At 39.6% G+C, this 12885-nt stretch overlaps 1 protein-coding gene across 1 annotated transcript in view; it reads right to left on the bottom strand.

Moving 5' to 3' along the window:
- LOC139693688 (uncharacterized) overlaps nt 1-12885 on the bottom strand; it is a gene marked incomplete at its 3' end in the record, with an annotated part of 305211 nt that overhangs the window by 238024 nt on the left and 54302 nt on the right. The window contains exons 10-12 of the mRNA XM_071591931.1: nt 9609-9687; nt 4926-5398; nt 719-1245 (exon numbers count right to left, since the gene is read on the bottom strand). Coding sequence (XP_071448032.1) covers nt 719-1245; nt 4926-5398; nt 9609-9687 — 1079 coding nt within the window. The remainder of the gene's footprint in view (nt 1-718; nt 1246-4925; nt 5399-9608; nt 9688-12885) is intronic.

Genomic DNA, 12885 nt, shown 5'->3' with positions numbered 1-12885 from the left:
CGGAAAAGCATATCGTCAAAGTCTGGAGGGCAATTCACTTGTGTCGTGGCCTCAAGAACGCGCGCTCTAGCCAATCTTCCCGAATGGCTGGAGTTATACAAATAATTATGATATTCAAAATAATTTTATTAAATGGGATTAACATTATCAAGTGATATTAGTCGTCAGTGTAATTAAAAGGAAAACAATATAGTTTATAAATGATGTTATTTATTGAATACGAGAGGAAATGAGTATTCCTTTATACAATTAACGCTACAGCATACTGTTGGATATATCCGAGGGCAGAAATGGATATTATCGTGTGTGAATAAAAAACAGCTCATTGGAAGAAAGCCAAAATTTAAAATAATGGCTGACGAATGTGACAATTTGCAGGAATTCTCGTTGAATTTCGAATTGAAATTGTTGTTTTTCCCTCCTTATACACCTCTCTGCATGCCTTCCTCTTTTCCATTATCGGCCAAAATAAATTCCTTCGGCATCTAATTGAGGAGAGGGCACCACGAGGTAGCCCAAGGGACAAATACGTGGACTGAATAATAAGGGATGCAGGACGGTAGACGTGTGGGTGCTAGAATTCCAAGGGAATGAGTACAAGGCTACAGCCAACCAATCTTCGGATTGGCATTCTGATGATGATTGCGATTTCCCTCTCTGCACCTCCTCCCCTCACTCCATCCATTCCACCAAGCCCCCCGAATCCGCCGCCACTCACCTGAACGAGCACCTCCGCAGGAGAGACGAGGGCGAGGTTGGGCCGCCGGGCAGCGCGAGCGGGTGCATGCTGGGCGGGGAGCCGGGCGGGGGTCGGTAGTGGTCCGAGGCGAGGCTCTCCCTCGACGGGGAGCGGAGGGAGAAGGCGAGGAGGGGTGGCGCGGGGGCGGCGGCCGACGGCACGGCGGGCAGCAGGGCGGACGAGGAGACGAGGCCGAGGGCGTCGGCGGCCGAGGGGAGGCCGGGCGTGGGGGGCGCGAGGACGGGGGTTGGCGGCGGGGGTGGGAGAGGGCGCTGCTGCTGGGACGAAGACGGTGGCGGAGGTCGCGACCGCCCCTGCGCCGGGACCGAGTTGCGCTGGTCGATGAGGGCGCGCCCGCGGCCCCTGGAGATCGCCGTTGGGGGGGAGCCGGGTGGGGTGGCCTGCTGCTGTTGCTGTTGTTGCTGCTGGGGCTGCTGCTGCGGTTGTTGTGGCGTGGGGGACGTCGACACGTCGCTGATACCCGAGCAGTCCACGGTAAGGTTCACCTGAAAAGACAAATGCCGCGGTGTCAATCGGAGGTTAAGTCATATTTACCGCACCCGCGGTAACAAAGGATACTGGACACCTTCGTTCACATTCATCAGAGCTAAATGGTTCGAATTCCCTCGGTATGATTTGTACACACGATGTTTTGGTTCGGTGGCCATCGTGGACGAATGAAACGAAATGTGCTATTAGCCCTTGGGTTAGACTAACACGACAAAAGAATAATCCTTTACGTCTAAAACATTAGGTTAAAACTATGGAAATTAAACACAAAGGGGAAGTAGAAACCAAATTAAACAAAAGAGTTAGGCAAGGATGCAATCTGGGCCAGTAGTTACCACGTATATCTGGTAGAGACAATGATAAAAGCGTGAGTGGGCATCAAAAGAGTCAAAGTAATTGGCGAAGAAATTAACATGCTCCGGTTCGCAGATGACATCGCAAAAATTGCAAAAACGCAAAACGACCCGCGAGCAGTTCTGAAGGCTACGGATCAAGTAATTCGGGAATATAACATGAGCATCTACCAGAATATAATTAATATTCTTTTGTGTGAAAGAGACGCTGAAGGCATACATGTAAACCCGGGGAGTGAAACTAAAGTAATTGGATTCCTTCATCTTAATATGCAGCAGATTAATTTGGTATGTAAAAGCTTAAGCAGATATCAACCGAAGCAACAGCTCAAGCTACATAAGAAGCGGTGCTCGTAAGAAGGCGTGCATGAAGAAGAGGTAACTACGATGTTCAAAGAACAATAGATTACAATCAAATTGTTGTCAAAACATTTGTATGGAGCACGGCGCTCTACGGATCAGAGATATGGAACATCGGAAACGTGAACCAGCGAAGATCAGATGCATTTAAAAGATAGTTCTAGAGGAGAAAAGTGATATTAAATGGAAACAAAAAGTAAAGAGTATGAAAATACTTAAAAGAGTGGACGAGAAAAAATGATATAAAGAAATCTATAGCAAAGAAAAACTAGACGAATTGGATACACTTTGAGGCACAAGGGGTTAGTTAGAAACGTAATTGAGGGAGAAATTGAAGGTAAGATCCTGAAACGTTGACAAAGAGACCAGTACAGGGGAACCATTTAGAAGGACATAAAACAGAAAAGCTTTAAGAGGGTGAGGGAATAACACTGAATAAAGAAGAATGGATGGATGCAAAAAGCCTATATTAGAATTGCAAAACTGATGATGGTGATGCTTTAATTTGTACAGCGCAAAATTTTAAATGCCTACGATACAAAGCTTCATTTGATTAGGGAAAAAATATTGATAACAGAGCGTTTAATGTTATCAGAAAATGTTTTGAAACATCGGAACTCTAAAAACAAAAGAAGTGGAGGGGGACACATAAAATTTCATAAAGTAATGGAAGTACAATTCCTTCTAAGCAGATATAAAATTTAAACGATAAAATAAATATATTAAAAATCCAAGCTGTTGGAATGAGCTTACTTCGATCCGTGAAAACTATACTGGGTTAAATAGATTGACAAACCAATAAACGAGTAAATGACTGAAGCGAGGTTTCATTTCGATGACTGAAGCTATTAATAAGTATTAACTCAATCGGAAATGTCAAGTGAAAAGAATGATGACATAAGTCTGTCAATATTAGGTATCTGATATAAATACAAGATCTTGTCCCTTTTATTTTTCATTTAATTAAATGTTACATCAAAATATAGTTATAATATTTATTACTTAAATTATGTACCGATGGATTGTTTGAAAAAATTCTATCGTAGAGTAGATTCAAATTTAGCAGATTTATTGATTCAGAATTCACACAGAGTTAAAAGTTAGAAAATCATAAAAGGAGAGCATTAAAGAGACGTTTTGAGTGGACTCGTGTCTACTGTGGGACTGCGAATTTATTGGCTCTTATTGAGTCTAAAAACGTGGTTTCTTTGGTTATCTGGGGGCCATCGTGTTTTTTCCCTCGCGTTCATATATTAAAAATAATCGCTGTCAAGCCCTTTGATAATAAATTTGATATTTCGTCAATTTTAGAGACACTGCCTTCTATTTCAAGAGAGGGAAATCCGCCAAGAAGGACGGTATGCCCAAATCACATGTATTTAATGTCCTAAAGATACCTAATAGGTATACAAAAAATTTGATTCACGTCCGTAATTTGTTTTGAATTTTGTATGAAAAAAACGAACAAGCATTTCCATTTATATCTATACAGGTTTATAGATAGTAATATTCTTTCCTTATATTAGGTTCTTCTTTTACTTCTTCACATCTGAGAACTGAGATATAAACTCTCTACGTAGGGAGCAGTTTTTCCTGCATATCTTCTCACGACACCACCCAGAGTTTCTGTAAGTCTTTGTGTAACGCTTCGGAACAACTGGCGCACCACATCTTATTCACGAGGTTCATAAACAAATAATTGCTATTCCTACATTTCATATTCACATTAAACTGAAATTTTCAAAAATAAATAATTTCTTCAAGTAGTATATCTAAGTCAGCATTTTTTAGAAAAAAACATGTCCTCAAAACTTGGGAACGATAAAGAAGGACGCATGTTTTCGTCAAATTTGTGAATATTTTTCATTCTTTTCATTTTTTTCTCCGACTTGAAATGCCGTTTGGAGACTCTCCAAATGATAATGCCGATTTTACTCAACTCTGCACCATTCTGATGTGAGCAATCTCGTGTATGTCGAGTACTCAGCCTTTCATCTACACTCGTACGTAGCTACGCTTTCCGGAGGTACGGATAAAGCGTCGTATCCTGCGCGTGCCGCAACCCAAATTCCACTCAAGCGCTTGATTTCCTGGGGGGGACAACATTTTGAGGGATTTTCTCCTTTTCGCTTTCTCGCAGAATGAAACGAGAAGTGTACATGCATAACCTCCTCGGAGATTTGAGATGCTTTAAATAGGCTCAATTTACGCCCTGCCGGGACTCAAGTTTGTTTCTTAAAATGGGAAATCTTCTCAAGAAAGGAAATCGTGAACATTCCTAAGGATATGGAATTCATCTCATTGTTTCCGATTTTTCATGATAGAAAATGTATTTGTACATCACTATTCACATTTATGTCATAGAAATACTAATTGGTGCATCGGAAAGCAAGTTTAAATGAAAATATTGTTAATAGTAATATTGTTAATTATATATATATATATATTATATATATATATATATATATATATATATATATATATATACATATATTAAATATCATAGTTCACCAACATTTTTTGATTGCTGTGAAAATTTCTCTTCCTGCCATTAATATTTTTTCTCAAATAAAAATCACAGAATTAATAACGATTCCTCATGACTACCTGGCAAAAAGCATTAAGAAAATATTCTGAAGGAAAAAAAAATATATTTATTATATTTTCCTGCAATAAGAATGTCAAAATTCAATACTTTTCCAACAAACGAAGTTAATCTAAACCTCTTCTCTTAAACGTTACTATATTTGTTAAAATATTTGATCACTTAGCAACGATTATATAAATCTTATCATGTATCAGTCATTAAATAAATAATGAACACATTGTATTTATTGAACATAATATAATTCTTAATATTCCAAAATTTATCAGTATTGATAAAAAATAATCATCTTTCAATGGGTCAAATGTTCCTCAAAGTTTATCCTACTGCAATCACCTAAATACCATTTACGACTCACCTTCCTTCTTTTCCTCAACGAGTTGGTCGTCTCAGCCGCGGCGGTAAAGAGGGCGGCGGCCGCCGTGGAGGCCGAGGATGACGCCGACGACGGCACGAGGAAATCGGAGGGCGCAGCCGCCGTGTCCGCCGACGAGGCCCGGGACCGCGGACTCCGTGGCTGCTGCAGCGGGGGATCGCGCGCCGACGCGAGCGACGAGCGGGAGGCGCACGACTTCCAGCGGGAGAGGCGGGCGGCCGCGGTGGTAAGCAGCCGGTGGAGGAGCAGACGGAGGAGCACCACGGGGCTGAGGACGGTCGGGAAGCACGAGAGGAACGTCCGGGCCAGCCTCTCGCCCTCTTCGCCGATCCCCCCGTCCGTCAGGGAGTCCGCCGCGTCCCGCTTCCCGTCCAGGCTGGGACCCCGGATCCCGGGAGCCCCCCAATGCTCCCCCGACTGCCTCCGGGACAGCTGGGGGCCGTCCGATGGCGGTCCTGTAGGTGGCAGGAGGAAGGCAGTGAGAAACTACGGAACTACTAAAGTGGACTCTCTTTGGTGATCATGATTTGCGGGTGGTAAATCAGGGTTTGATACCGTTACCTAGGAATCGAGAAATTCCTACAGTTCTTCGTTCACTGACGTTGTATCTAGGATTTATGATAAAGGGGCTGGTGCCAAGACACCCCTACCCTACATACTAACTGTTTAACCTTTAATGTCAATAACTCAGGTACTGGTAACAGGTACATTAACCACAGTTATGAACCCGAAGGATATTTTGATAAGAAAATGTCGGAGTCACCTGGTAACAAGCCCAATGGCGTGTGAAATTCACACATCAGTGTCTGGGGATCGGTTCACTTTTCTGTGTCGCATATGGTTTACCTGGATGATCGGATACCCGAAATATCGCACAGCTTGGATTAAGCTGAGGATGCCTAGAGGCGTCACCCGAAATCAAATTCGGGCCCTTAGGTAAGTAGTCCAGCGCTTTAGTTACATAGCTACCACGTGAACACGTGAGAATGAGTAGGGTAGGTACCAGATACCGTGAAATACTATTTATTTACTACTATGTTATTGTCCAGGCACTGGTATCTAGGTGCCGAGAAGAAGCTTGAATGCTATTATGTACTGGTTCCTACGATTAATACCCCAGGTAATGGTGCCAACTTGCTAGCTTGTTTTCTCTACGCGCCAAATTCTAAAACTTTTTAAACGGAAAGAATCGAGGTTTTGATAATAGTAACTAGATACCGAGTTAGTAACAATAACCTGAGTTAGTAACGACTATAATATCTGGGTACCAAGATACATGAACGTATACCTGGGCGTCTTGAGCTTGGTGAAGTAGAGTGAAGAAGAAGAGCGAAGTTCGATTCGGTTCAATGAGAGGAAGATTCTTGACGGAAGGCGAATTAACGGAGAAATAGAGATTGGAGATTGCAGGAGCAAATAGAGAGGACCATTTTGGAAATAGCTCATCGAAATTCTAGGAAATTAATGCATGATAATGAAGAAGAGTCCTTTATTTTCGAGTGAAAGGAGTGGGAACGTAGCCGTGGAGGCTGTACCACGCTAACTAATCTTGTCCTGGCGGTTGAGGAGCGATAAAGATATTTCCGAAAACTTGAAGTAAAAAGAGAAAAAACGAATGAAGATAAAGGAAGATCAGTGGGAGTTGCAGTTACTGCATCCTCGACATGAGAAAATCAGGAAAGAAGAAAGTTTCTGAAAGCGGAGAAGAGGAAACGGGCTACCATTTAACGTGGCACGAAAGAGGAGTAGCTACAATAAGTAGTTAAGAAACTAAATGAGTTTTGAAAGAAACATCTTGTTTTCTAAAACATCCTCAGTTATAATGAGACAGTTTAAACTAGCCGATACGAATACGAATTCCAGAATCGCTGTAAAAGGATTTTTTGATAGAATCCTCGTGACGTCAATGACGAAATTAGAAGGGGAGAGGCAATCCTGATTTCCTCATGATGAAACTACTCCTTTGTTTCTTCTATTCCTTGTTTTCCTCGTTACGCCTATAGTTCCTCATAAATCTTGGTGGATCACATTCAAAATGGTATTTTTAAATTAAAAAAAAACCATAAACACAGTAATCAACCCGAAGGTCGGTTTAGGTAGGTGATGGTAGAGTTCACTTAGTACTATGTAAGCCCTTTATGGCGTGTGAAATTCACACATCAGGGTATGGGGGCCAGTTCCTTTCCCTGTGGCGGTAATGGTTTCCCAGGAAGATCTGGTACCCAAAAAATCACAAAGCCTAGGTGGAGCTACAAGTGCTCAGAGTGCCTTGCCCGGGAATCGAACCCGTGACCCTCCGATCAGTAGCCCAACGCTCTACCCACTGGACTACCGCAACTCCCATTTTCTTTATTTACTCATAAAAATTCTCTCGCTTCCTAATTCTCTGCTCGTCAACCATTGGTAAGGTCACCTTTAAACTGACACATCGCCCATTTTACCTTAAATAATTTGGACATGTTCCAATTATGTGATACGAACGACCGGATTTCAATTAGAACTGCAGGAAAAACCAACGTTTGCCACTTTCCGTCCTAATTCAACAGAACTGCAACCTGGCGATGCTATGCACTCTCGAAGAGACTTAACCTATGTAAAGGTAATAAAATCCAAACCATGAGAGAAGGCGCTTTACATAAAATATTAACTTAGAAGCCACAACTTCCATGCCGCAAGAGTGGATGTAATGAAGTTTTAGATCATCAATCGTTAGTGTAATTGGTGGTTTTTAACAATCAATTTCTGATTAGGTCATATTTCCGTTATCAATGATATTTACTAATTTAATCATGCATTTTTCAAGGGAATAAATATTCCTAACCTGGTTCGACGTAAAATTTACTTTAACCCCTCGCTAGCCATTACATGCAAGACGAGACTTTAATTAATCCTATTACGTCGAAATAAACTTCACACGATTTGCATTTATCTCGTTGCCTGGGTCTTGCTTGTAGGCCTCGTGTTTTTAATAGTTACCAAAATAGGATTTTTTAAAGTAGTAATACACCTTATTTTTGCTCACAGCGATTGTTAAAAAAGCGGGCATCTTTTCTCCTATCTAGTTCAATTAGGATATCAGACCATTCTGGCCAGGATCCTAACTGCTTGGTGCGGATTAAAAATAAGTTATGACCGGCAAAAAATAACAGATCTCCTTAACGTTTACAGAACTAGACCCTTCTCTGCAAAATACTAACTTCTCGACGTTAAGTCATTGTCATCATGTCAAGTTGATTCCCGAATATTTCACTTGGTCGGCGATTATTGCGTCTGTACTTCTGAATCTACTTCAAATGTAGGGCTGGACTCATCTTACCATAAATGCATAGTATCAACTACTCGTATTTTCTGAATTAGCTCGAGATCTCATTCCTAACTCTTAAGTCTTAATATTGCTGTAATAAGTAGAAAGACCGTCGTGCTCCCCGCAATTTCGTACATATCGGTATATGAATGCATAATAAGGGAATACTCTATAATCTTGTACTTTCGCAAAAACTTCCACTAGCCTCAAAGTTCCCAGGGGCAATTTGATGGTAATTAAAAGGATAATAAGAGTTTTCCGAATAAATTATGCGCCCCTAAAAAAATTAGCTACGAACTTATTCTACTTCAAATTAAGCTTCCTTATTGCGTATAGATTCTTTAACGGTAATTAATGTTGTGCGTCGTGTTTCATTTTTATGATACTTGCTCACTGATCAAAATAGCAATAACTGTCACGAGGAATGAAGCACGACATCCCATTTTACGCAAGGTTGGAATCACGGTTGTCAATCCTCAATGCATGAACAGGCATTGCAGGAGCGCCGAGGCAGTAACGACTAATTCCGCCCCGAATTTACCGCCCGATTATGCGCGGCTACCGGGGGAGAAAGAAAGCCTCTGATGAAAACAAATAATCAAGAACTTGCACGATAATCGATGAATTTGAAATTGTGCCCCGGGCTGAGCTTTTCTTATTATCGGGAAAAGAGAAATTCAGTCCCTGGCAATGTAAGCGCATCCATTCCCCCTCGTCTCTTTCTTTCTTGAACAAGTAAGAGAAAGGGGGGGCGAAGGGTGGTGGGAACCAGTAAAGGGGATGTTGGGGTGTGTGGTCTATCGCAAAATGGATCGAAAAATTTCATGCACCGGTGAATGAGATAGGAGGGGAGGTGGGCCGCTGTTACTCTCCGCTCTTGGGTGGTTCAGATGAAGACGGAGTGTTTCCGTCGAAATATCAAGAAATAACGTGTGAGTGTTCTTCTTTTTTTGTGTCTCTATATTGTGTGTTACTGTGTATTGTACTATTCGGCACTTCCGTGTTACGTCTACGAAAGCATATATATATATATATATATATATATATATATATATATATATATATATATATATATATATATATATATATATATGTATCCATTCAAACACGAAATCCCGCCGAACGGTGAACAAATCCTCATTTATATAGAAACAGATATAAGGAAAAGGGATAGGAACACACATAACGGACGAACACAGGAGAGGTGGAGAAGGTGGAATCAAGCAGATCACGAGAGTAAAAATATTTCCTATATATATATATATATACACACACACATGTGTATAATATATCCCCATGGCTTCTTGAAATTTGTAACTCATAATATCTACTCAAAGAGTATTCAAGTAAATTGTGCTTACCTTTTGATTGTTGACTGTTCAGCACCCATTGTAGCGTTGATAATTCTGTTGTCGTTGTATTTCCGGAACCCAAAGAGCGCTAAAAAGAGAAAGGAAATGAGGTTAGTAACTGAAATGGAACTTAATTCCTGCAAAACACCTTCGGCGATCAAATACGCAAGATAAATCCTCCAGAGATGTTTCCAGTTAGGTACAACTAGTCCCCGATTTAAGTTTAACTCCGTCATTTTGAAGTGTCGAGTTTTTCAAGGATTTTTCAGCTTAATAAAATTCGGTAAAGCTAGGAACAAATCTCCTCAGAAGGTATTTTATGCGGAAATCCATTTTTATTGTTTTCCGAAATCTATTAATTCAAACGGACAGGGAATTAAGAACGAATAAAAAAAATGACACTTGGCATATACACATTCGTATACGTCAGAAATCTACTGGATTATGGCACACTTTTTTCATTTGATTTATGATTCTGAAAAAGTACGGGAATGTTGCGTAAAATTTCTTGCGTAAAAAACAGCTCACATTTTATCCGTGAAGTAAGAGTAATCAAAGTCATCAGTTGAGGATATTTCAACCGTACGAATGTTTCATAATTAGTATTTCATAGAATTTCCAGAGCGAATTAGATAAAAGTGTCTTGGTAAATAGACGCAATGAAAAAAAAAATCCAAATTATATAACTGATGGAATTACAAAAACTTGAGGCGCATGCAAATGTCAGCCGATAAAGGAGGATTTTGCTGTCTCTGGATTTAGATCAGATGGGCTCCCTTGCGAGTAGTCTTCCTAGCTCGTCTTATTTGGGGAAAAAATACCGACAGAACCAAAAAATTTAGGTTTAGGATGAATCAACTTTTCATCCGCTTTTTGGCCTCCGTAAATCAGACGAATGGCGAAAGTGACGTGAGGGCTGAAATGAAATTTCACCAAAGCAATGACTTTCACTTTTCCCGAACTAGGTCTAACCATTTGCTGTATATTTGAAAGGCATGAATACGCTCACGAAACCTCTGTTTGATGATATGGCACGTGAGTACCCCTGACAACATAAAATGTATACGTACGGCACGAAATTAGAAATAGTTTTTTTATTTATGGTATTGGATCTTGCTCAAAGGGAAAATGAAGGACCTACCACTTTCAAGAAAGAAGGGTTATTCCCATCGCACCTAATTTTTAGAACTTATCGCACATTTTTTATCAAACTACATATGAAAGTCTATAGTTGGGTGATGGAGATTTAAAAAATACGTTGTAACATAGGCCATCAGCCATAAAAAATACTCATGTGACAAAATGACTGTGAAATATTATTTACGCTGAGCAAGTAAAATTTAATTCGAAATAATGTCATGTCAAGGACTTTCAGTGATATTTTTAAATCCAAACACAAGCTTTAAAAACTGCCGGATTAATGAGAATGATGCATTATTAGAAGTATTACAGAAATAAGACCAATGTGCAACAAATAATACACACATCAATAATACAAAGCTCTTTTTGTTTCAAGGTTGAAAGTACATTTGTGGAATGGACTAAAGTTGGCAAAATGGGTGTTCATATTATTATCTAAAAGAAAGACATGCGATTGCAAGGAAACGAGTTTTGATGAAATTAATGTAATCCTGATACCGATTTGTCCGCGAAGTAACTCAAAATCTAACTGGATTGAATATTTTTACTCTGAGCTAATGAGATATACGTAGGCCTTAAGTGACAGGACGCGTCAGTAACTTTCTCGGGGAAAATTTTCAAATAAACGAAATGAGTGATTGTGACACTTTGGATGACACTAATGGACACATTTTGATATGACATATTAAAAAAAACTTTGGATGGCATTATTTGAAACCTTGAGTTAAAGCTTATTAAAATATTATCTCATAAAACAGAGAGGGAATCATAATTGCACATACAAAAAACCGCTGGTAGATATGCGATAAAAGGGGAACTGGTTCCCCAGTGACACTTAAGTTATAACGTTTTTATAACTCTTTTTTTACGCTGAAGTCACGCTAACACAATGGCTATTTTCACGTTTATGAGCCCACGTGTTTCTTTATTCCTATCGTTCGCGAACAGGACTTTCTCCGCACCAGGATTCAAGTGACTTGTCCGAAAATGTCTCATACGTATTTTTCATTCCCCATGCTTTGCGGCGGACTTTGTCTTGTCACTCAAAAACTTAAAAATAAAAAAAGAGGGAATAGAGCATTTTATTTTCCAAGATAAAGGTTTTTTCCGAACATAAATGGCAACAATGATGCAGTAACTATGGCGAATGCAATCCTGAAGTTGTGAAATGACACTTTTTCTAGTTGTTTCTTTTTTTGGAACACAGTCAATCCTGTCCCACGTCATCGAAAGCTTTAAATCTAAACGGACTGACTTCAAGTGAGTGAGGAATGATTTAAAGGCGCAAAACTCTGCATGAAGAATTAATAAAACATTTGAAATACGACCGTTGGCCAAGGACACCGAAACGGAAAATCTCGCATTTTTTTTCTTTAAAAAAATGGCCCGCGAATATTGTTCCCGTTTTCCCGTAATCCTCATCGATTTGGTCTCGCTATGAAATCACGGGAGGAGAAGCATGGAATAAAAACACATAAAAACCAACGGAAGAAAGGATTTATCTCAGTTATTATTCACCCAAAGATATTATGTCTATCGAGTAATAGGAGACGTCGCTTACATTAGGTCGGAAATCCCAGAATGCTTTTTTACCCTCTCCAAAATCTTCAACTTAAAGAATTAGAAGAAAATTTTAGTCTCACTTGAGGAACTCGAAGAGGAAACGGTAGCAGTGGTATACACAATTATGTACTCGGTCTTAAGTTTATAAACGGTTTATTAATGAAATAACCAAATAATAGTAGTATTATTATAGACGCATCCTGCAAGGGTTTTTGAACTTCAAAATTCATATACTATTTGCTAACAAGAAATTATCATACCCGTCCTGTGCTTGTACTTTACAAATACAGAAAGACATTTATAAATCTCTGTATTAATGTAAATATTAGCTTTTACTCGATCTAAATAGTTGTAATTCTTGCCATAATGAGATCAGTCCACATTCATTTACATATTAACAATGAAAACCTTTCCCAATTGAATTAACCATCTTCAAAATAAGTGTAATTACATAATAAATGAAAAATATGGTCCATTTTCGTATAACAAACAATATTTGTTAAAAATAAAATTGAATCGGCCCAAGAAATACTGCTAAAATAATGGGATGGAAACGAGAAAAGCATCATTTCTTTATGTACAA

This window comes from Hetaerina americana, unplaced genomic scaffold, assembly GCF_022747635.1.
Source record: "Hetaerina americana unplaced genomic scaffold, ioHetAmer1.1.p SCAF_5, whole genome shotgun sequence".
Lineage (NCBI taxonomy): Eukaryota > Metazoa > Arthropoda > Insecta > Odonata > Calopterygidae > Hetaerina > Hetaerina americana.
Note: the sequence above shows the minus strand (reverse complement) of the source record. Positions and strands in the feature narration are given on the sequence as shown.